Genomic DNA, 26,587 nt, shown 5'->3' on the forward strand with positions numbered 1-26,587 from the left:
GTAGTTGATAAATGTTTCATAAAAAAGATTTGAGAATGATGCAAGAGCTTGACAGAAAAAACAAGAAGCAGAACTAGAGTTGAAGTGAATAAAAAGAAAAGCATATTCTTTTAGACGCCATAGCTTAGCTAAAGAAGTACAATTCAATTTGTAATTTTTATTTTTTAAAATTGTTGAAAAGAGGTTAAAAAAATAGAAGAACCGTGCAAAAATCCTCTAGGATTTCTCGGTGACCTAGCAGCTAGCTAGCCTTCATTATATTTTTCTGGTCTGACACGTCATGTAAACGTGGATGAATAACATTAACTACTGATGCGTCATGATATAGAGAAATACGAAATGTGTCATGATGTGGTCTATAATAATCTATATACGAAATAATCAAACTGTCTTTTTCAGGTCGATATAGATCATTATCAGGCCGCTCAAGGTTGGTTGATAGCATTAAATGACAGGATTTTTTCTTAAGGGGCAGCGGCTCAACCCCACTTGCAATGGTGATTGATATGGTGTAAAATCATCGATATATGAAATAATCAAATGGTCTTTTTCTAGATTTGTTGTTAATGACAAAGGATTTTTTTTTTAAAAATTATTATAAGAAAATTAATTATTTATAACTAGTTAATTTTAACAAAATAATTATTTACAGTTAAAATGAGTCTGTTTTAATCATAAATAATCTTTTTACCGTAATTAAATAGTCATAAAAATTTATTTTTCTTATAATAAATGCCGCCGCTCAGCCTCAAATTATATTAGAAAGTTTTTAAATTGTTAGGATATTGCATTAATATATATATATATATATATATGATAATATGATTTATTTTTTATCGTATTTAATTTATTATATAAATAATCAATATTAATTATAAAATATCTTTTAATATAATATTCTAACTTTAATAAATACCACACGTGTCAACATTAATTATTGATGCTCGAATAATCCGTTGTTGTTGGTATTATAAAAAAGAGAAAATATATTTACAATCGTGAATTGTGAAACCGTCGCGTAACTGCTTTGAAAAAAAATAAATAAAATATGAGATCCACATGAAAAAAAATTAACTTTTAATAGTAGATCTTACTCTTTTTCAAAGCGATTACGCGGCAGTTGCATATTTCACGGTTGTACATATAATTACTATATAAAGAGGGAGGAGATTTGGAGACAGCCGGCCAGGAGCAGTACAACAACCTCGTTGTCATGAAAAACACTCCGCGCGCAACCATTAATTTCCTTCAAAATGAATATTATTTTTCCGTTGTTTATTTGGCCTGGATGAGATCGAGTAGATCAGAATAATTATGAGATAAAACCACTAGTTCTTCCTTTGAGTCCAATACAAATCCTACTTCTCCAATCAACGTACACTCATGGCAGACAAAATTTGTTTCCTCGTACCCCATTTTCTTACTCTCATTTTGGTACAGTCTTACACAAGTACTTCCTTAGCCAATGCTGCCATTCCCAACATTACAACCGATCAATCTGCTCTTCTGGCATTAAAGGCTTCTATTTCTTATGATCCCCACGATGTTTTGGCAAATAATTGGTCAACCAGTACTTCCGTTTGCAATTGGGTTGGAATCACATGTGGCTCTAGACATCTCCGAGTCACAGCCTTGAACCTTTCTTACATGGATCTTGATGGTACCATTCCTCCACACATTGGAAACCTCTCGTTTCTTGTTAGCCTAATGATCAGAAACAATAGCTTTCACGGTTCAATTCCCAACGAGTTGTCTCGTCTTCATCGGTTGCGGTTTTTAAACTTGGGATACAATGAATTCAATGGAGAAATGCCATCATGGATAGGGTTGCTAACCAAACTTCAATATTTGGCGCTGTTTGGTAACAACTTCTTAGGTACTATTCCACCATATCTACTTAGCTAGCATATCAAACCGGTTTTGATCTTCAAGGAATATCCTTTTCATGTTTTCTTCAACATGCATGTCTACGCTGCAATTTGTTTAATCAGCTTCCCAACTTTACAATATTTTTTCTTCGCTCTTAAAAATCTATATATCAGGTGAACTCCCAGAAATGGAGAACTTAACCATGCTTACAGAGTTAAACCTTAGTCAAAACAACTTTGCAGGTATATTTAGTCTTGATTGCTCAATTATATATGTATTATCTTTAGTTGGTTCGCAAACCCCAATAACTTTTTTCTAAATGGTAATTTTTTCACAGGGACCATCTCATCATCTCTGTTCAAGTCATGCAAACAGCTACAGATTCTAGATTTGTGGGAAAATAATTTCGATGGAGTAGTACCCCAAGAAATAGGGAACTTAAGCATGCTTACAAAGTTAAGCCTCGGTAATAACAACTTTGAAGGTATTGTTATTGTTGTTTTAATTAGGTCCGTTCCTTTCATTTGAAAGCACAAAATAATTTGACCACGACATGGTGGAAAGTACAAGATTTAAGCATGTACGTTTAGTAAAAGGAATGGAAATTGCAGTGGATGCCAAAAGAAATTCAAATTCTCATGAGTCACAATCTTAAACTATTTTTTTTAGGGTAATACTAGATATAGTACTGCGGCAAGCCTCATGAAGTCTATTTAAAAAAAGTATGCTGAGTTATGAGAAAATAAAATTTTCGTATGGGTCCAAGCTCTCGTGTGTCCCACCTTTTTTTTTTATTAGGTCATTTTTGAATAATGAGATGAGATAGCATGAAAATTATGAGAATAATAGTGAAATAATTTGAACTAATGCATTCTATTAGATTTTGGGAAAAGGAAGACTACGAGCTGAAAAAAATGTTCTAAAATTTAAAATGCATGGTTTGATTTTTTTTAATATTATTTTTGTTTTGAAAATTGAAAATTCTACAACTTTTTATATTTTGTTTTGAAGTTTAAAAAAGTTGTAATGGTTAAATCAAAAAGTTTTAAATTTAAAATTGAAATTAAACTGCTTTGTATCTTAATGATATTTGAAAATGAAATTATAATAAGTTTTGAGATGAAACAAGAGGTTCTGAACTTATCTCAATTTCCAAACATGATCTTAGATTATGCAAGATTATGATCTTAGTTAAATTTTTTATTTTATTTTGTGTGAAAAATTGGATAGTCTTGATTGGCCGATGTACTGATCTTCACTAGCCAGCGTTAATTAGCTAGCAAACCCCCAGTATTTACTTCTAAATAGTAAATGGTAACTGTTTCACAGGTTCTATCCCATCCACTCTGTTCAAGTGCAAACATATGCAGAGTTTGAAGTTAGGAACTAATAATTTCAAAGGAAGAGTACCCATGGAAGTTGGAAACTTAACCATGCTTTTAGATTTAGACTTTTCCGACAACAACTTCGATGGTATGCATGCGCTTAGTCTTGTTTTAATGAATAATTATATTTTTTGTTTCTAAATACTAATTATTTCACATGCAGGCACTATCCCATCTTCTTTGTTCAAGTGCAAATGGCTCCAAACTTTATATTTGTATTATAATAATTTCACAGGAAGTCTATCCTCGGAAATCGGGAATTTCACGATGCTTAGAGCGTTAAGAATTTCCTACAACAAATTTCAAGGTTTGCTAATTAGTCTTGTTCAAGTCAATTAAATGGATAATACCATGCATTAATTCAGTATACATGCTCTATGATTGCATCTGGTTTGATTAAAGATTAAAAAAAAAAAAAAAAAAACTCAACCAATTCAAAGATGGCTTAACCGATAAGTTTTGCCAACATAATCAATGAATGAATCACCTCCATGGTGCTTGAAGTCTTGGTTGTTTTCTTTACAGTTAACTTACATGCATGTGTCACTCACTATAATTAGTTTTTTCCGTTTATTTTTTTTTTATTAGATGTACATCTAATTATTTATATTGCGACAGGTGCAATACCAAGTGAAATCGGTTATCTACAGAACCTACAATTTATTAGTATTGGAAACAACGGTTTTGCTGGCTCAGTCCCATTTGAAATCTTCAACATTTCAACATTACAGACAATGGGAATGGTTTTAAATAACCTCACAGGGCATCTTCCATCAAATGTTGGTCTCTTCCTTCCAAATCTTCGTACACTAACTCTTGGGGGAAATGAACTGAGTGGAACTATCCCTAATTCCATCTCCAATGCTTCACAGCTCATTTTGCTAGGCTTGAGTCAGAACTCATTCTCAGGATTAATTCCAAAAACACTTGGAAATTTAAGGTTGCTCCAGACACTCAATCTAGAAAAAAATAATTTGAGCGTTGAATCTCTAGAACTCGAGAGCTTTTTCTCTGATTTGTCAAACTGCATATATCTTACAACTTTAGCTTTAGGAACAAATCAACTTAATGGGATCCTCCCGAGTTCTATTGGAAACCTCTCAATCTTTCTTCAATATTTTTTGCTGTATGATTGCAATATTAAAGGAAACATTCCCATTGAGATTGGCAATTTAAGTAGGCTGGCTTTTTTGGAACTATCCAAAAATAATTTGATAGGACCTATTCCAACTGCAATAGGAAAGTTGCATATGCTCCAATATTTAGGCCTGCGAAGTAATAGATTAAAAGGTCACATCCCACTTATTGTCTGTCATTTGGGGAGCTTGGCTGAATTGCGTTTAGTTGATAATGAGCTATCTGGAGATATCCCAACTTGCATAAATAATCTGACTTCCCTAAGAGGTGTCTACTTACGGTCCAATCAATTAACATCTACATTTCCGTTGAGTTTTTGGAGCCTTGTAGATCTTTTGGTGGTAGACGTATCATCAAATTCTTTAAGTGGCCCTATTTCAACGGAGATCGGAAATATGAAGGTCCTAAGAACATTGAATTTGTCTAGAAACCGCTTATCCGGTGAGATCCCAATGACCATTGGTGGGCTCAAAAGTCTTGTTTATCTCTCATTGGCATCCAATCAACTAGAAGGCTCAATTCCTTCAAATTTTGGTGAATTGATAAGCTTGGAGCTCTTAGATCTCTCTAATAACAACTTATCTGGAGAGATTCCCGTATCCTTAGAAGCACTCTTATACCTCAAATACCTAAATGTCTCCTTCAATAAATTAAGTGGAGAAATTCCTACAAGAGGACCATTTGTACACTTCTCAAGTGAATCATTTATGTCAAACAATGCACTTTGTGGTGTGGCTCGACTACAAGTCCCCCCATGTCAAAGTGGTGCTCATAGACCAAAAAATGCCAGAAGAGTTGGTGGTATACTAAAGTATCTTCTACCGATAATGGGGTTAATGATACTTGTAATATTGTGCCTTGTATTTGTCTTGAAAAAATGCCAGAAGCGTAACTCCAAATTGCCTGCTGACAAGGATACATCGCCTTTCGCCACATGGAGAAGAATTTCACATCAAGAAGTTCTACGAGCGACAGAAGGGTTAAATGCAAACAACTTACTTGGAGAAGGTACTTTTGGATCAGTTTACAAAGGACTACTCTTGGATGGTAAGATTGTTGCAATAAAAGTTCTAAAGTTGCACGTAGAAGGGGCATTCAAAAGTTTTAACATAGAATGTGAGGTATTAAGCAATATTCGCCACCGAAATCTTGTTAAAATAATTACAGCTTGTAGTGGCATTGACTTCAAAGCTATTGTACTGGAGTACATGCCTAATGGGAGCCTAGAGATGTGGTTGTATTCTGACAACCACTGCTTGAATATTTTACAGAGGCTAAATATAATGATTGATGTGGCACAAGCACTAGAATACCTTCATCTTGGTTACTCAATACCTATTGTTCATGCTGATTTAAAGCCAAGCAATGTGCTATTAGATGAAGATATGGTCGGACATGTTGCTGATTTTGGCATGTCCAAACTCATCAGTGATGGAGCTTCTCTCACGAAAACAATGACTCTTGCTACAATTGGCTATATAGCACCAGGTGACGTGAAGTACTTCCATGTTTATCATTCTAGTACTCTCACATAAGCACATATAATTGTTCTCTTTAATTAGTAACTAAATGACGACCATGAATATTGTTTAGTATTTTTCTTTTTCCATTTTAGTACAATATAAGATGAATAGTACTACATATACTTACAATTTTTCTTACACTTTTACTTACCAGACTAATTTTGTCAGTTTTGTTTTCAAATTCAAATTCTAAATTTTAAATTTCATAATTTTAGTGTATCAATAACTAACATGTGGAGAAGTAAGCTTTTTATAAGTTTTTCTCAAGTACAAATAGCATTTTTCATATAAGATATTCTCATGAGAAATTTTAATGTATGCAGAGTATGGATCTGAAGGAATCGTTTCTACAAGTGGCGATGTGTATAGCTTTGGCATTTTGATATTGGAAACTTTCACAAGAAAAAAGCCCACAGATGATATGTTTACAGGAGAAATGAGCTTGAAGTGTTTAGTACAAGATTCATTAGCCCGTTCGGTACTTGAAGTTGTTGATACCAATTTGTTAAGAAACGAAAATGATTATTCTGCAATAGAGAATTGTTTATCATCCACTATGGAATTGGCTTTGCATTGTTGTGCAGATTCACCTCAACAGAGAATGGGTATAGAAAATGTTTCAACTACACTCAACAAGATCAAATCCAAGTTTCTCAAAGATATCGGTGGCAGAGGCTAATGTGAGAAAGTGAAGTTTGTTTGCATCTCTTGATTTCATGATTACTGTCAATTGGGACACTCCTAACACTACAAGAAAAAAGGGTTTTCTCGATGATTTTTATAGTGTTGTAAAAGGGAACGCTGCATTAGACTATTTTTTGAGGCTATTTTTTTGCCGCCGCTGAAAACCGTTGAGAAAGCTGATTCATGGAGTTACTTTAACTAGTTGCAGCGATATTAAGCTTTTTAGCAGCGATTTATTTCGCCGGCCAAATAAAAAAACTGTTGCAACGCTCCATTTCGCCAAAACTATTGTCTGGCGCCAATCCCTTAAAATTATTTTCTTTTTCCCCCCCGATTTCTTCCCCCCTCCACTTCTCCCTGTTCTTCCCCAATATTTCGTCTCCATTTCCCTTTCCGAGAGATCAGCTGCTACTCCACCCACGTCCCCCGAAAAATTTCATCTCCATTTTTGCCCGACCACCCAAAGGTTTGTCCGTTACCACATTCCTCCTCCTGCGGAAGCTACTCTAGCTAGACAGAATCCCCGAAGCTGATTAGGAGCTGTGCAATTCGTCTCTGTTGAACCTGTGGGATTTGGGGATTCAATGGCTTCCAACTGAGATTCGTCGAGATTCAGTTGAGGGATAGCGTAGGTCCTTCCGTCACCTCAGGTATGGCTGCAACTCAGAACTAGTTTGGTAATGAATCGATTTTGCGCATGTGTTTCTTTACAAAATTAGGAGTTTTCTTGTTGCACTTGTTTAATTTCTATCTGTCCAGTTGTGAAATCTACCGCTTTTTTCACGAATTATTGTAGGGTATATCTGCATTTTGTGTTTCACAGAATTCATGTCCGTGGCTCGAACATTGAATGACCTAGTAAAAAATTTCTATTTTGCCTATACATCTTATACTAAATTATAATTTAGTTGTTACTAAATTATAGATAATCTCAAGTTTATAGTCCAACTTGTTTTTGGAGATGGTCCTGTTCTCATAACACAGAATGAAAATTAATTCATTAGTGTTTAGGTAAGACGAAGGAAATCTGTATTCTTCTGGGACTATTCCCTATTGCAGTCACCAAGAGAGAGTGACACTTGAGTAAAAAATTTCTAGCCCTTCTGATTTTTTACAGTGAACAATTTATTTTTCCACAATATGGATTGGCATATATGTGTGTGTGTGTATGTCTTTTCCTCTGCTAACACAACAAGATTTTTTTAAGGATAACACACAAGGGTTGAGGAAATTTTTCAGAAGTATGATCCCCAAGCATGACCTTGTACGAATTTGGTTCATTTTTTACCAAGATTGGAGTTCTCATGAACTGATGAAAATGTTGTCTTCATAAACTGAAAAATATTCAATTCATTTTACTGTGCTCTTGAAATTGGATTTGTGCTAGCTAGGGCCTGCCTTGACATTAATCATATTGGGCAAACTTTGCTGCCCAAATGTATATAGAAAAACCCTCCTTTATCCACAACAGACTGCATGTACCTCTTGTGTGCTGGAAAAAACTCTTTTTACTGGTTTGAGTGCATGTAGTCCTAATGCAAGCCATGATGAAGACCCTAGTGTAGACTCTATGATTAAGATGTGATTTAATAAATTATTTGTTATATATATATATATATATATAGATATTGAGATATATCTAATTAATTTCTAGATTAATCAGACCTATCTCGTTTGTCAGCCTTAATTAAGTTTGACTAGATAATGAGACACTTTAACTAGGAACTCCAATTATAACTTTGAGCAAGAACATTTTGTATAACTAAGAAGCTATGCTCACATTATCATTGCGCTGGATTAACCCTTTTTTCTTGTAGTGTAAAAAAGTTTGATACTGACTGCCTAACTATATGATCATGAGGGGGCACTGATTTTAATGGGGGGTACAAACTCCTAACTGATTTTTCCAAAGTATCAAACTTTCCGTGATTAATGGCTTGGATATAAATCATGTTTTGGAAACATTATGCTGAAATTAATAATATATATGTTTTTCGAACAATTACTGCCTCCTACTCAAAAACCAACCAATATGTACAGATTTTTCTTGTGTGCTTCTCCCTTAGTGGCTTCAAAAGTGTAATGTAAGTGTTATTAGAAAATTCATATCTGATTTGTAATTTTTATTAGCGGCGACTGTACTCCCTATTAACAATATCAGAGAACCAAAAAAAGAAGTGAAAACGCAGCCGGTGCAAATAGAAAAATTAAAAAAATTATTAAGTCCAGCCTATTTTAGCTTTTTAATTAGCTGATCATGATGAACGAGTACTGAGTCTGTGCTTCTCTCACTTTTGTTACAAAGTGCATGCAGTTGTGGTGGTGCAAAAATATTGGATTCAAACTATAAAATGAATTAAGTTAGAAAACATAATGAGACACTTTGAGCTTGGAACTCCAATTATAACTTTGACAATTGCGTAAAAATATTCACTATGAAGCTCGCTCACATATGACTGAAGCAATCAGATTTTTCTTAAAATTATAAATACATTATCATGTCGAGAGTTTGATAACTTGCTTACAATGACTTTATTTTTGGGTCATAAATCTCAATATCCATATTTTATCTTCCATTTGGGTATGTGTATCAATTATATAGTACTCCCTAAATATTAATCAGGTTCATTCTTAAATATCAATTGAATTATGAAGTGCACTTCCAATATGATCATGCTATTGGAGTATTCCTTTCTTTGGGTTACAGTTTGTTTTCATGTTAGTCCCATTGTTTATGCATGATCTCTTACATGCACGATGATTGTTAGTCCACAGTCCTCTCATTTCTTTGTATAGAAAGCTCATAATTCAATATTTCCCCCCGAATTACATTCATATCGTTTCGAGTTAATTTATTTTCTGTTTTTCCCTCAATTATCTCAAATTTCTTGTAGACTCATGATATACTAAAAGATAATATTGGGGATTATTATGCAACATATATGGTCAGATTTCTATATATGGATTAAATAATCGAAATGCATGAAATATAATCACTATTGAATATACTGGTTATATATTCACATTAATATACATCATTATTGAACTTCACATGCATATACTTGTGTGATACTTTTGTACATGATTAATTAAAAAATTCATGTACTTGGAGTAAGGGTGATAAGGAGATCATCCATATTAATTAGTACTAATGAAAAGCAAATATTAAATTCATATATTAATATATATGTATATATATATATATTAATTTCTAGGCATATTCTGTTTAGATATTACTTAATAGACTGATTTTTGGTTCTTGACATCATGATAATGGATGAAAAGACTGTCAGTTTGGATTGGTATTTGTCACATTTTCACTATTATAATTTTATAGAGACAAAAGCCACTAGATTCCTTCCACGTAACAGCCACCATCCGAATTTAATATATACTTGGGACCCACGTACAACTAGCTTTACTATGTCCAGCTTTGCTGAATCATAGATAAGGACATCTTCCATTATTTTTTGAGTTCTCTCTCCCCTCTCTCTTCATACGTAGGGTGATCCAATTATAAGTCTATATTCATATATATATATAGACTTTATATATATATAGACATTGATCCTATGCTCACTTGGTAAAGCTACAGATTGTCTGGTATATATTTTCATGTTTATATGGCCCCTATATTTAACCTAATTGCTTCAGTATTTTCATTTTTATTTTGGCTTCCTTTTTCTCCCCCACAACCAATCATTAGGAACTAATGATTGATCGATGTTGGGAAATGGATATATATAAGACACATTAGCATAAATCTTCTCTCTCTCTCTCTCTATGATTATTTCTCTTCTCAATAGCCCTTCAACATATCCATGTCTTTTTTCAGATTATATTAATTATATATTGCACAGGACAAACATCTATCGTTCATTATTGTAGCTAATACAACTGTGACAGTGGCTATAGGATAGGAGGTGTGAGATGTTGGGTATGGCCATCGTGAATGGAATCATGTTCTCTATATATAAATATATATAAGACACATTAGCATGCACTTCTCTCTCTCTCTCTCTCTCTCTCTCTCTCTCTCTCTCTAATTAGTTCTCTTCTCAATACCCCTTCAACATATCCATGTATTTTTTCAGATTATATTAATTATATATTGCACAGGACAAACATCTATCGTTCATTATTGTAGCGAATACAACTGTGATAGTGGCTATAGAGAGAGGGAGGTGTGAGATGTTGGGTATGGCCAACATGTACGGAATCATGTCCTGTATATATATATACAGAACACACACACATATATATATAATGGTGAAATGACATCCATCACAAGAATAGATTTTGTACTACTTAATCCATATTGATTACAACCATGCACATGATGGAAACAGCCCAACAAAAGCTAGCTAATTCCCAGCTAAGCTAGCGTCAAGTCTTAATTCCTAAAAGTATAAGTAACTCAGATTTAACATACATCATAACAAATTCCTCTGAAGCAAATCTGATCATGACTTCCTTGGGGTTTGTTTCCCTTTAATTACAATTAGATAGCCAGCTTCTTTTCCCTTTTGGATGTTAATTATTTTTTGTACATGTTTTTTTGGTTTTTACCCAGATATTGTACATATATATAATACATTAAATCATCAAACTCCTATGAAGCATTTTGTTTTTTTGAATCATTGGAAATGTGGGGCTTTAACAGGTGTGTTAATGTGATATCGAACTCTAGTGCCTATGTGACCCTAACTTTAATTCCCGTTAGGTTCAAATAAGTAGAAACTTTAGACTTCAAATTGGGTGTGCCAATTCCACTAAATTTTTTGGGATATGAATTTCACTCACCAAAATACATAAAGATGCATTAAACTATGTGAATTTTTTGGCATCGACCAAATCTGGATTCTGTTTCCCTGTCTCTCCCACTTCCTTGCATTTATTTTAAGGAATTTGGGTCACCAAAATACATGTAGGCCTAATCCAAATTTATTTAATCCCATCAACTTTCGTTTCTTAATTGGTACTCTTTATTGGGCTGTTTTAGCCTCAAATAACAAATACTTCAGCAATAGCTCAAGTTACATGCTCTCACCTAGTCAGAACTGACCTTAGTTTCAGCCAAGTTGAGTTATTATTATTCTTTAATAATAACTCAACTCATGTCAAGTTTTTCCTTCTAGCTTCCCATTTGCTCTTTTTAAATAAAAGAGCTGGTACGATAGTTTAAAAACCCCAAAGAATTATTACTATATATTTTTGTTATGGGACTTCCCCCACCAGATTTTTTCCAACATGTAGATATATCTCTTGGGACAATCTATTGGCATTTTGCTCTCTGTCATCGTATATGTAACATTGCCAAGAAATCTGATTTAAACAAGATTTAATTCTTGTGCCTTAGACCATAAATCCCTCCAACCATCCATTAATTTTTGGAGCCGGGTTTGGGTTTCAATTACCTCAAAGTTGAAGTATTGGGTTCACTTATATAGTTCATATGAGGCTTACCAAATTCATATATGCCATAATTGTTTTCCCAATGATAATGAAAATATTCAAGCATACCACCTACACGCTTCCATAACTTCCATAATTATTCCAACTCTTGTGTAGGTAGACCATCTACCTAGAATCTTTATATGCACCTTCATCTAGAATATTTCAAAAATATTCACATATGATGCACTATGTTTAACATGATGACATATATTTTCTACAACACTTCACTGCTCCTGGCATAAATAGTGAAATATTGAATATTCAACACTATCTCTTCGTCACTCCACAACGATCTTCATGACAACCCCGGTTAGTATCGTTTTCAACATCTTCTCTTGTGCTCCACATGCAAGTAACTTCGACTCGCCTGCTTATAAATTCAACAATGCACTTTCTCAAATTTCTTACCTGTCCTCCATATAGCTAAATTGAAGTTATTCGATTAACTAATATATATGTATATTTCAACCTTTTTAGATGGACAAAAGCTGGATGAACTTGACTGATCGACTTCGTTCGCCTGCATACGCCGATAGGGTTAACACTTTCCTCACCCTGGCACGAAACCATTCTCAGGGCAGTGATCGCATTCAGTGTCCATGTTGTTCATGCTGTAATAATCTCTTCTTGCCTATACGAATTGTGGAGACTCACTTGTTTCTCAAAGGGATCAATCCAAATTATACCCATTGGATATTTCATGGGGAGGAGGAAACTCGGAGATTCAATGACGATGATGACGATCGTAACGCTGCTGATTACGCCGACAAGTACATTGATGACATGAACCATATGTTAGATGACATCCGGGCAAATACATCCTTTGATGTTCCCCAAGATCATGGTAATCCATCGCCAACTCGTGGTGAAATTCCAGATCCCTCCCCAAGTTCATCTTTCGACCAGCTACTAGAGGATGCCCGACGTCCACTTTTTGCTGGTTGTACCAAATTCTCAAAACTATCATTCATTGTGAAGATGTTACACATTAAGACACTCAGTGGGGGGTCAATAAATTCGTTTGATATGCTACTTTAGCCTTTTGTGGTCTGCCTTTCCTGACGCTGAATTGCCACATTCATATGAGGAGTCAAGGTCATTGGTGCGTGGTTTGGGTTTCAATTACCACAAAATTCATGCATGCCCCAATGACTGCATCCAGTTCTGGAAGGAAAATGCTAATCTTAATGAATATCCTAAGTGTAAGGCTTCAAGGTGGGTGCCTAATACACACAAGGCATATCGTATCCCTCAAAAAGTGTTGCGGCATTTTCCTTTGAAGCCAAGATTGCAAAGTCTCTTCGTGTCAGCAAAGATAGAAGAAAATATGAGATGGCATAAAAAGCAATGACCGACTGGAGAGGCTATCTTGAGGCATCCTGCAGACTCAGAGTCCTGGAAGAGATTTGATGAAGAACATAGTTGGGTCGCTCAGGATGCTCGCAATGTAAGGCTTGGGATGTCAAGTGACGGTTTCAATCCCTTCAACAATATGGCTAAACCATATAGCATTTGGCCAGTAATTCTTGTTACGTATAACTTGCCGTCGTGGTTGTGCATGAAAGACCAATTCTTCATGACATCCCTCATTATTCTTTGGCCAAGATCTCCAGGTAATGACATTGATGTTTACTTGCAACCGTTAGTCGATGAACTGCTTGAATTTTGGGAACATGGGATACCCACGCATGATGCCTACACAAAGGAAACAATCATGTTGCATGCCGCTTTAATGTAGACAATCAATGACTTTCCAGCATATGGAAATCTTTCTAGCTGGTCAACAAAAGGAAAATTGGCATGTCCATCCTGTAATGTGGGCACTGATTCCATCTGGTTGAAGTATGGCCGAAAACATTGTTATATGGGACATCGTAGCTTCTTGCCGCCATATCACATGTGGAGAATGAGAAAACATTTGCTCAATGGTAGAGAAGATCAACGCATGCCTCCAAGGATGTTAGACGGAGCTGATGTTTTAGCTCAACTACAGATGCTTGCGGATGTGCAATTTGGTAAATCTGGTTCAAGCTACCGTATTGGGTAACACTGCGTCTTCAACATAATCTAGATGTCATGCATATTGAGAAAAATATTTGCGATAACATCCTGTGCACTTTAATGAACATTCCTGGGAAAACCAAGGATAATATCAATTCTCGACGTGACTTGGAGATTTTTTGCTTCAGAAAAGAATTACATTTGAAGGTTCAAGGTGAACGTGTTACAATGCCACATGCATTGTACACATTACACGGTAATGAAAGGAATAAATTATGTGAATAGTTGGCCGACGTGAAATTTCCAGATGGATTCGCTTCCAATATCTCGCATTGTGTTTCTGTACGTGATTGAAAAATCTCAAGATTGAAAAGTCATGACTCCCATGTTTTCCTGCAAAGATTACTACCTATTGCTGTTGCTGGGTACTTACGAACTGATATTGCCTTGGCCTTGGCTGAACTGAACACTTTCTTCAAGGAGCTGTGTGCCCAAACCCTGGATGTTAACCGTCTATCTCAACTCCAAATTGATATTGTCACCATTCTATGCAAATTGGAGATAATATTTCCCCCATCTTTTTTCGATGTCATGGTCCACCTAGCTGTCCACTTACCCCGTGAGGCCATACATGGGGGTCCAGTACAATATAGGTGGATGTACCATTTAAGAGGTATCTCGGCAAGTTCAAGCGGCATGTTAAGAATAAAGCTCACCCAGAAGGCTCAATAGCCGAAGCCTACATTCACATTGAATGCCTGCCTTTTTGCTCAATGTATCTCCAAGATATTGAGATGAAGTTTACTCGAATGGACCGCAACATTAATGGTGGAGAAGTGGAGAATATAGATGGATTCAAGATATTCAACCAAAAATTACAAATCATGGGTGTGGCTTCCAACTTGCAATTACCATATAAACTCCTCAAGGAAGCCATATGGTACGTCCTCAACAACTGCGTTGAGATTGGACACTACCTAGAGTAAGCATCCATTATATCTCAAGACTTAAAACTTTTTTCCTTATGTTTCTTCATTGACAACCCATTTATGTTGTATGTCCCTCACGTAACTGACGTGTATTGCTGTATGTGGTTGTGCGATGCCAATTGCAGGGAGCACTACGAGAAATGTAAGGTGCATAGCCCAAATTGTGCAAATCGAACACATCAAACTGAGTTTCCAACTTGGTTTAAGGAACGTGTAAGTTAGATTGCTCCCTCCCTAGTTAGATGAACTCGATCTTTTTTATATAAGTTAATTTCCCAACTATAAGTAATTACCTACCTACAATATTGTTGTAGGTTCAGGACCAGCGTATCACCAACCCACTTGTTGTGACTGCTGATCTGTATGCGTTAGCATGCGGCCCTGAACCTAAGGTTGCAACCTATGCTGCTTGCATTATAAATGGCAAAAAGTTCCATACAAAATAGCGTGAACTTCGGAGGCGTACACAAAATTCAGGGGTGTTGGTAACCAGTGACGAAAGTGCAAATAAAGTTGACTTACACGGTGTTATTAATGATATCGTGGAGTTACGCTATATGGGTTGGCGTCGGGTGTACTTGTTCATGTGTGATTGGTTTGACGTTGGTGATCCAAGGAAAGGGATCCGAGTTGATAACCATATGACCAGTATCAACATGGACAAGACTTGGTATAAGGATGAACCATTTGTGTTAGCATGCCAGGCTTCCCAATGTTTTTACATCAGAGATTTAAGGGCGAAAGGGAGATAGATGGTTTGTGGTGCAAAAGTACTTGAACAAGAATGTATATGACATTCCATCGGTGCCAAGGGTGTTAGAAGATATTGATGGTGAATCAAGTGATGATGATGCCTATCAAGAAAATGAATCATCATTTGATTATGCACCATTGGATTGTGATGGATGTCCAGTGTCAAGTCCATTGAATAGGGATGATATAGAACCTATCTTGATTGATGCAAGAGAAGGCAACGTTTGCCTGGTCAAAACATATATTCAACCGATTTTATTGACGATGGCCTAGTTGCCTCGAGTTCAGGAGATGCTTATGGTGATGGGGAATATTTAGATGAGGATGACCTACCCACAGACGACGAGTATGTCTCAAAATAGACAACCAGTCGTAAAGTTGACGCACTTTAATTCCATAGTTTACCTCTTTTGTAATGGGTATGTGCCTAACTATAAATTGTGAGAACTTACATGTATGTTCATTTCAACTACGTTATCAATTCCCACTTACCTTTGATTGAGCAATTTGGGTGAAGTAATGCTTCTAGTTCATAATCAATATTTTTTTCAAGTTATGGATCCTGGATGCACACGTACTATGAATATAGTTGTAATGATAGCTACCTCAGGTTCCAACATTGCTGAGTCTATTTATAAGTATAGACTCCCATATTGGTTGGTGAAATTATTCAAGTAGACGTTTAATGTTAGTTTAAACTATGTGAGTTATATGGAGTCCTAGATTTTGTTACGATTAACTATAACTATTAAAAGAAAACTATACTACCAGGGTTGATTTATTTCTCACTAACCATATGGAATTACAACCCATTGATGAGGGGACTTCACTAATGAAACCCTAAACGCTATGTGTGTTTTATAGTTTGCATTATAATATCATGAAGATTGTTGGAATTTCATCGTATTATGTTACTTATATATTGATATTGGAACTATCAGGTGAGGGGAAAAAAGACGGCGTTGCATTTATTCTACAAGAAATGAGGAGCATCAACATTCAAGGTAGACAATAAACGATTAAGGTCATATCAGTATAGTAGGTCTTTTCCCCCATTTTCATGTATGCTAGTTCATGAATTCGTTGAATTAGAGAACAAATGCAATCATTGGAGGATTAACCATCATAGTTTCTCAAATCATATTAGAATTTTAAAGAGATTGCTATATATATAGGTGTATTAAACAAAATAAAATATACATCATTTGGTTTGTAGATATTAGTCATCTACAAGATGGGTATTAGAGTCATGTCAAATTTTTAATGGATAATATGATTTATTAAATGGAATGGAGTTTTTTGTAACTCAAATGGAATTGTTTACAAATGCAGGTGATGCAACGGGAGAGAGTTCTCAAGGAAGAGGGGCTGCATGAGGTATTCGTGCTCGACGATTTGTACCATATACATGTAGAGCTCGCCGACCACTTGGAGTTCGCATCGCTTCATACCATTCCATAGGCTCAGATGCAGATCCATCAGGCTCGGATGACTCAACATAGCCGCCCAGTCATCCATGGGAGCCACCATGTCCAACTCCAATGCCCCCGCCCGGGCCAAATAGAGAAATGTCACCCGTAATAGAACCCCCACCTAATGGAGACAATATTGGTACAGATATCATTTCTATTCTCTTTTGAATACAAAACCCGTATGACATATATGTGTAAACAAGGTTATATCTAATTATGAAGATTGATAGCCATATTTTGTTTTTCTATGAAATACAGATGTGACAGCCCCCACAATGACTGAAGCAAATCAAGAACAGCCCAAACGTACACGTGGGCCTGCTAAGTGTATTGAGTTCGAGAAGGCGAGAAAGTACGACAAAGTGCTATTGAAGATTAATGATGGTGAAACAGCCCCGTGCTGTGAGAACTCATCCATGTTCACGACACGGGTAACACAGATAGTAAAACAACATTGTGACATGAGTTATGCGAGGTGGACTGATGTGCCTGATGCTGAAAAGAATGAGTTGATCGAACGTGTCAGGGTAAGACAATTGTTATTTCATATTGAGAGTAAGGAAACGATTAAGTACAATACAAGATGATGTTAACGTGAACTTCATCCATGTAGGGTGACTTCGTTTTGGATTGGGATCGGGAGAATCATAGATTGGTCATCTTGAAGCAGTTGCGTAAGCGGTTCAATGCATTCTATCACGAACTACACAAAAAGTATTTGTCATACTGAAGTCACGAAGAAGCATTGGCTTCTGGGTGTACCACGGTAAACGACAACGTCTGGGTTAAGTTGTGTGAGAGGTGGGGCACTAATAAATTCAAGGTAATCATTTGGTTATTCAAAATAAAAAACATTCCCTAACTTTAACAAGTCATGTCCTTTTAAGGTGCTTTCCCAACTTGTGTGTAAGCTAACATTGTGTGTTAATGGCAGAAAATCTTAGCACAAAATTGGGAGAATAGAAAGAGGCTGGCCATTAACCACAACGCAGGCCGCAATTCCTTTGTTAGGATGTTGGAGGAGAAGGTACAACTAACAAAACTTGTTGGATTTTGCCGTAAGGCTTGTATGGTCACAACTCATTTGCTGCACTTATACGGCTCCACTAATTTAATTAGACATTTGTACAGGTGTTCATTACATGAAGAATCACGTTGGTTAAGGTCATATCCATTTTCATAACGAAAAAAACTTCTTGTTTCCTATAAAAAATCTCACATAGTTTGTATAGTTCGTTGTTATGTAACCTCAATACAAGTTCCTTGTCAAAACATAAAGGTCTTAGAATGTGATTCTTCAGCAAGAGTTTGGGGACTGCTTACATAACATAAGACATAATAATTGGTTAGAAGGACCTCTTATTTAGAATTAGAGAACATGTATATATTAGATGAGAGTAGGATGCACCTTCATCTTAGTCTGTTGTTTGCTCAAATTATACATGTCAATTTTATGTCTGTACCTTAAACTTGAAAAATTATGACATATATTAAGGACATGGATAGAACTTATGATGATTGAAGCAAACACGAATGATTGGTTTGTACACTACAATTTGGGTGTGGCTCTATAGATAACCATTATAGGTGTCCAGAATTTTCTTGTGTGGTTGATGGTCCAGTGTGTGTGCAACATTTTACAAAATGATAATGGATTTGAAGGAAGGGTGTAACAGCCCGCTAGAAATTCATTGGTGGAATTTCTATTGACTTTAGGAATCTCATAAAAACCCCATAAGTTTTTTATGAATCGACCAATCGCATAGGTTTTAGTTTGTCAACATAGTCAGTGTTATCACTCACTGTGGTGCTAGAAATATGAGTTTTATTTATTTGAGGTGGTTAAAAGTATCAGAATGCATTATGGTCTACGCCATTAGACTCAGTGGATTATTTCGGATTTTATTGCGCAATAGCCTATTTTCATAATTCCGGATGAAACGTCTGTTAGAAATTATGAAATTATATTTAGGGGCACTTCGAGGTTGAATTTCGGTAAAAGATTTTCACTGTAGGTTAATATGAATACTTAGGAATTTTTAGTGTTAAGTTTATGATTCACTTTTTCGGAGTGAATAGTAACCTTGATAAGCGCACCAATTGCAGTGTTCCAAAATCACAGTGTGGAATATCCAAATTAGATTAGAGAAATTTTATTTGGACACTTGGCAAGATCTTAGCCACACTTAGTGAACAATATTAGACACTTGGTACCATGAGGAGCGTTTGATGGATTTGAAGGAATCAAGTTGTGAAATCATGCCACTTAAGCAAAACTTTGTTTCATCTGCTAAACCAAATTGTGCCAGATCAAAGAGGGATTCAATCCTAGTAAAACCCTAAATGGTGGGAATCCAATTGAAAGCCCAAAAATATTGTTGAAATCGGAACCCTAAACGGTTTCCCTAAAACCCTAAATTTGGCCTCTAAACTTTTTCTAATCCGATTTATAGCATTGTATTTAATCACTTGATTAAATTACTTCCACATGCTATTAATGCTTCAAATTTGTGTTAGAACATCATTATCCAACCTTGTTGACCTTGAAAAATTGATTGGACTAAGTGATATTGGATTTGGGCTTGATAGCAACCCAAACCCTCTTTAAACCCCAAAATTTAGGCCCATTTGTTTTAGGCCCACTAAGGCCCACGAAATTGATCACATTAGCATTGCTTCATGGCTAAGTTTTGTACCCCCAACTTGGCTGGCCAGATCTTTACAAGAAGGGCCTAGAAGGTTCTTGAAGTACACAACTTAAGGGCCACCTCACTCTTTCACTCTTACACTCCACCTTGAGAAAAGATCTTAGACCGATTTTTATGAGAAGAAAAGGGCAACACTCAAGCTTCCTTTCAGTCCTATCACTTTCCATAGCTTGTGTAAGAGGCTCTCCAGTCCACTTCCCACGAAAAGCAAATCTCCTTTACACTTTTCCTTCATAGAACACAAAAGACACTCTCGGACAGTTTTTCGTACCTCTTTTGAATGCCTGTTTCAAAGCTTTTGTAAGTGTTTTCTTGCAAATTTTCCTGCATTAAAGTTGTTTATTTTTGAGTCTAGTTTATGTGGATATCTTATTCGTTCCATTTGGAGATCATTTGATTGGTCAAACGTTGTTTAGACCCCAGAAAGGTCATTCTGGGCGATAAACTGGAGAGTGTGTTATATTTTGGAGTTTTTGACCAAGCTAATGAATAGATCTTGGTCCGAAATTTTTATGGAGTACTGTTAACATGTGTATATGATTATTTTTTGAGGATGTGTTGCATGATTAAAAATTTTGGTGAAATATTTTCTTAGGTCTAGAAACTTAGAAACTGAAAGAGGAAAAACAATTTCTGTTTTGAGAAAGTTTAAATCTTTTATGGTTTAATATTATTCCAATGGCTTTGATATTTTTATTGGAAGATCCTAAGCATCTTATATACATGTTAGAATGTTATTTTGAAGATATTTGATGTTAGTTTCGAAGATATGAAATTTTATGCATTGAGATATTTGGTTAGGCCAAAGTGATGATGTTTTTGGCTAAAATTATGTTTTGGGTGATGTTTAACCATGTGATCTTGAGTTTGATGGTTGGATCTGTTTTAGGACACCTTCTGAAACCATGTGATGGTTTGGTTTGAAGATCCCTTCTTTATAAGTCATGGATCAAGAGGTTGATCAAAACAAGTTAGAAACAAAATTCTATTTTGAACTTAGAAGAAAAAACCAAAAAGTTCAAGTATGGTTTTAGTGATTTTGATAACTTTTGTTCATGATTCAAAACATGATTATTCTTAGAAATATGTTATGAGTATAGTAGAAGAAAAATTTTGGTTTAATCATGAGTTCTGAGATTTGAAATAATTACAACAAAAATCAAAGGAAATAGCCTTTGTAAGTTTCGGCCCTATAGAGTTTTAATGGTTGTGTTTAGTTTTAAATTTTTCTGAATTGATATTTGAGCTTAGGACACAATTTACATAAGGTATGTAAATTTTGGTGATTTTTGGAGTTAGGATGTAAAATCCTTAAGTTATGGGTAAAATGGTCATTTTCCCATATGTAGAGGGTAAAATGGTAATTTTACTCTAAGTTGATATTTCTCCATATTCTTAATTGTTAGTGATTAAGTTCTAATTTTTATAAATCACTATTTTCAATTTCTCGTGATCGCACTTGAGTTTTGTTTCGAAGTGCGAAGATCTAGGTAAGTTAGCTTTTAACTTACTATCAGTTTAATGTGTATGAGTGATAAGTAAGCGAACTAAAGTGTATGTATGCATGTTATCATATGTGCCATGCCAAGACATTACATATTTATCTGTTACACAGAATTTATTCTGTCATAAATTATTCATTTGTTACACAAGATATTATGTCACGTATTACTATACATTGCAAGTATGTCATATTAAGTTAAGTATGCCATCTGTTACATGTATTTCATATCACGTAATATTCACTATCACATGTTATGCCATGTTAAGAAATATTGTGTGTTATATGGTATGTCATGTTACGAAATGTTGCATCTTACATGTAAGCCATGTTATGAAATGTTCTCTGTTACAATTATGTCTTGAAGTATGTCATGTATGTCGTCTTACGTTCATTTCACGTTATGCTACGTTAGGACTTCTGTCTTTTATGTCACGTTCATGTCATGTCACGTTACAAAATGTCATGTATGCCAGTGAAGTTATTCATGTCAATCACGACCCTAAACGCTAGGATGGGGTAATATCCTAGTGGAACTCCTTTGTTCACGCTGGAGTGTCTAAATAGGTGTGAAATTCTCTGGGTTGACGAAGTACAGTCAACAGGTTGCGAATGGGGCCTAATTAGCTGGTCACCGGAGCGCGCCAGGCACTAACGCCGATGGTGCCACACATTATGTTACGTGTGTCCACTACAAGTGTGGCACAAACAAATAAGTCATGGGGCCACAACAACTGTGAAGCATGAAGTATGGGGCCACAACAACTGTGGAGCATACACTACGTGAGACACAACAATTGTGACACGTAGAATACGTGGGGCCACAACAACTGTGGAGTACGTATTAACGCACTCACAGCTGGTATAGAAACCTGTGATGTGATGCGGTAATCGGCAGGGACACACGATTCAAGGGGACCTATGTAGCACCCATATGGTCACTTTAATGATTAAGTCTATTGAATAAGATTCCAAGTTCATGCATTTCAAGTTCAAATCATGTTTCACGTTATATTATGTTCAAGTTTACGTTCACGCAATCATGGTAATCCCATGAGACAAATATATGTTTCAAGTTCATGTTATGTTATGTTCACATTCACATTATGTTCCAAGTTCACATTTATGTTATGTCATGCTTAGGTTCATGTTATGTTATGTTCACATTTACGTTATGTTCCAAGTTCACATTTATGTTATGTTATGCTCAAGTTCATGTTATGTTTCAAGTTCATGTTCAAATTATGCATGTTCACGTTCATGTTATGTTTCAAGTCCATGTTATGTTTCAAGTTCACGCTCGTGCTATGTTTCAAGTCTATGTTATGTTCCAAGTTCACGTCCATACTATGTTTCAAGTCCATGTTATGTTTCAAGTCACGTTCATGCTAACCTTCAGTTTCAGTTTAAGTTATGCCAGTTATGTTATGTTGTATGTCAACTTATGCTATGATTACTTATGATTTGATTATGCATTCATGCTTTTACTGCCATGCATGCATCATTAACCTGTGTGGAAGTTTCCTGTTAACTTGCTGAGATTTGTAATCAAATCTCACTATGGTAGTCCCAACTACCATTCCCCCCGAATGGTAGATTTTGTTACAGGATCTGAAGGAGAATCGAGAATCGACCAACTGGAAATGATCGACTAAACAATGGTGTGACGTAGATGGTAGTACAGTAGTTACCTCATTACTACTTGTATTTGTGGTGTTCAATCTCCAACACTCTTTTGATCACAACCATTTTGGACTAGTGTTGTGATCTCAGTTGTTTAGTACGTCATTATGTATGAAGTATGTTTTAAGTATTTGGGATATTTCGGTTTGGTGCATAGTATTGCTGAAGAAAAAAATTATCCGCTGCGAATATTGCATAATGCTAGATGCATGTTAGGAATATTGCATCTTATATGTCATGAACGGGGGCAGGTAACCTTGTGTTGCATGTCTCGACGTTTCAAATGTTCGTCCGATCCCAAGCGAAATTTGGGGGCGTCACAAAGGGCGAGATTCGTAATCTCGTTAGCATCTTAAAAAAATGTGTCTATATAAACTCCAGAGTTTTTTCCAACATATTTGTTAGACTATATTATGAAGCAAATCCTTGCATTTGTGGAGTGAACTACACAGAAATGATCATGTCCAGGAATTTGCATTGTATGGTATGAAGGCCTTTGTTTTTTGTTTTTTGAAGTTTGTGTGGTTGTACTAGATGGGTTTTTTTATATGATTGGCCTTTTGAACCAAATTTATTTTAAATAATATTTTTAATTCCATACAATCATAGCAGGCTACGAACATGAATTTGGTGGAGTTCTATAAGGAGACCCGCTGGTCAAAGAAGAATGGCAAATTTGTCACTTCAGCCGCTGAAGACACTTATGTGAGTACGATCTATACTTTCCAACTATTTTTTGCCCGAAAGGATTATTCAGTCACTTTATATTTGAAATTTAGTATTTTCATGAGCCATCACAAGATTGTAGAATAACTATATATTTAATTTGCATGTGTAGAAGGAGATGGTTGGCAAGATGGATGGGTTAGAGCCTGAACAACGCACTGATGAGGCAGCTGCAAGTGTATTTAGGGAGGTACTCGGTTAGAGACCCGGATACGCAAGGGGGCTAGGCGAGATAGTCATCCCAGAGTCAACAAGACAACGGGACCGTGAACAAGAAAGGGGACCGTGAACGAGAAAGGGAGTACCTTTCCTTAATTGAAAAACACAAGAGGGATGCCGACAATTACAAGAAAGATGCCGACAATTACAAGACGCAGCTTGATGAAGTGAGGGATGAATTGCGAGAACTTCGTAAGAGGCAAAATGAAACAGATAAGATGATGAGGATGTTCTTCTTCCGCGACGTCTATCCTTCTAGTGGGTCTCTCCATTCTTCTGGAGAGACCCAATGAACATCAGTTATGAAATGAGGGAATGAATTTTTTGTGTATTTTGGGCTATTTTTGGTAGTCAGAGATCGTGGGTGGCCAATATAAATATATATGTATATATATATACATATGATGCACTAGGTTGTCTACTTTTGTGTTGTGGGAGAGGTATGGGCAGTTGGAGGATTTTTTGGCTTTGTTGGTGAAATGGAGAGTTTGACTATATTTAATGATGAGTAGTTCACTTTAAATAGCCACATTTGTTGGATAAGGAGCTGACTGGTATGGTAGCAAATGAATTACAATACCTTGAACGGACATTAAGTGAAGGGGTATTGTCCAGTGCAGCATGGTGAAGGTACAAAGTATGGGTATGTAATCACCTGATTCCTTCTCGTATGAATTTGTGGTTGACATAAGGATTTTGTCAAATATCATATTCTCTGGTTATAACTAGTATTGAATTTTATTAGAATCTGACAGGCTTTAACAAACCATTCATTCAATTCAGATAAGAGAAAATTTTGATGGAGCAGCTGGATTGCAAAGGTTTGGTGGTTGTAGTCAGCAAAGAAAGTAAGATTTGTCTTCCATAATTGTCTTCGGGAGGATGTTATGATTTTTTTAGATATAATTTATTTTGCTTACAATCTTTGTCAGAAGTGCACTTATATGTGTTCATGTTTTAGTTTTAGATTTTGGTACCTTAAACCTATTGAGAATTATGTATGACCCTTGGGGTTTGTTGCCAGAGATTCATATGAGGATGTTTCAAGCAGAATTACCTGCTTGTAAAGCTAGAAAAACAGGTAGGTCATTGATGAATGATTTGGCATTTTGGCTTGGTATTGCACATATTAATAATTTATTTTGCTTACTATATATTTGTCAGAAGTGCACTTATATATTTTAATGTCTTAGTTTTAGATTTTGGTACCTTCAACCTTTAAATGTTATTTATGACCCTAGTCATTTATTGCCTTTGTGTTTCAGGAAAGATATTTCAAGCAAAATTACCTATTGGTAAAGCTGGAAAAATAGGTAGAAACTTTAACATGATTTGTTATAAGCCACTTGGTATTGCACATATTAATTTTAAGAAATTTAGGCACTACGTTGCTTGCTATGTGACCCTAACTTGCTTGAGGCAGTCTTGTGTATAATTGGTTTTGGGGACTTTCTCTAGACAATGCACTTTTACAGCCTATAGCTAAATTGAAGTTATCCGATTAGCTAAAATTAGAGGCAAAAGATAGTTCCAGGAACAATAACCATCTTGATCTAGCAGATTCCTTTTTCCTGCACTCCCATAGAAAGTTGAGATAATGTAATATACTATGGTCCAGCTTTGACCATAGTATAGAAAGACTATGACTAGAACCAAAAGACATGACAATAAAGTAGGATGACCCCATACTTTATTGCAGTAATAATAGACTAATGCTAGCATGTCTGCCAACTAGGAAAGCTTGAGTTTCTAAAAGTTGGAGGAAACCTGAGTGCAAGGGTATTCCAAATGATCATGTACGTTTGTTTTCCAACCCTTTGCTCATTAATACATTTTTAGAGTCTTATCATACCTCACTTATTACAAAGGAGTCCTAGATCATCAAGACAACCTACAAAATCTTTGAATGGGCATTGGACAACCACTTTTGCAACATCTTAAATTTTTGGCAAGTGTCTTTTCCTCTACTTTGCAAGGACTGTTGCAACTCTGATAAGGAAGCATCATGCTGTCAACAAATATACTCTTTTATTAGTATCCTGACAAGTTTCGTGCCTAAAAGCTTAAAACGTAAGAATGAATGAGGAGTTTTTCTGTGGGTGAACATGCATGCATATTTTAGCAAAAATACCTTGAACCACATTCCTTGCATTTTCGCTTTTAAACCTGGACTGGGCATTTGTGCTTTATCATAAAATCTAAAAGGGTCAATTGTAGATGGCTTCCAACTATGAATTATGTCCTGTCTCCTATGAAGCATAAATCTAGACCATATTAATATATACTTGTTTTCTGCTTTGGGTCATATATATACAAGTCAGAGTTGTGGTCATCCTTGGTGGCACTTGTTATTAGTTTTTAGAAATTGGTGATACATTTGGTTTTGTGCATGCTTACTTGTGCAATCAGATTTTTTTTGAGCAAGAACATCCCATGTACTGGTTGAAGGATCACTAATTCCTCTGCTATTTTAATTAATC

General features: G+C 35.6%; 1 protein-coding gene across 4 annotated transcripts; it reads left to right on the top strand.

The window, feature by feature from the left end:
* Positions 1-1,193: 1,193 nt before the first annotated feature.
* LOC108985618 (probable LRR receptor-like serine/threonine-protein kinase At3g47570) lies at positions 1,194-24,951 on the top strand. 4 transcript variants are annotated; one of them, XM_018957976.2, is made up of 18 exons: positions 1,194-1,876; positions 2,043-2,111; positions 2,207-2,353; positions 3,199-3,342; positions 3,418-3,561; positions 3,873-5,879; positions 6,238-7,248; positions 12,533-15,038; positions 15,171-15,258; positions 15,360-16,217; positions 16,740-16,802; positions 17,131-17,409; positions 17,529-17,797; positions 17,884-18,093; positions 18,205-18,297; positions 23,772-23,867; positions 24,001-24,750; positions 24,891-24,951. In XM_018957976.2, exons 1-7 carry the CDS (start codon positions 1,384-1,386, stop codon positions 6,591-6,593), a joined length of 3,360 nt encoding a protein of 1,119 aa, XP_018813521.1. In that variant the 5' UTR covers positions 1,194-1,383; the 3' UTR covers positions 6,594-7,248; positions 12,533-15,038; positions 15,171-15,258; positions 15,360-16,217; positions 16,740-16,802; positions 17,131-17,409; positions 17,529-17,797; positions 17,884-18,093; positions 18,205-18,297; positions 23,772-23,867; positions 24,001-24,750; positions 24,891-24,951. The 4 variants fall into 4 exon arrangements, with proteins under 4 accessions (XP_018813521.1, XP_018813520.1, XP_018813523.1 ...); XM_018957975.2 differs by having other exon boundaries at positions 23,775-23,867; XM_018957978.2 differs by lacking the exons at positions 23,772-23,867; positions 24,001-24,750; positions 24,891-24,951 and adding an exon at positions 23,076-23,118.
* Positions 24,952-26,587: the final 1,636 nt, after the last annotated feature.

The sequence above is a fragment of the Juglans regia genome, chromosome 1 (assembly GCF_001411555.2).
Source record: "Juglans regia cultivar Chandler chromosome 1, Walnut 2.0, whole genome shotgun sequence".
In the NCBI taxonomy this organism is placed as follows: Eukaryota; Viridiplantae; Streptophyta; class Magnoliopsida; order Fagales; family Juglandaceae; genus Juglans; species Juglans regia.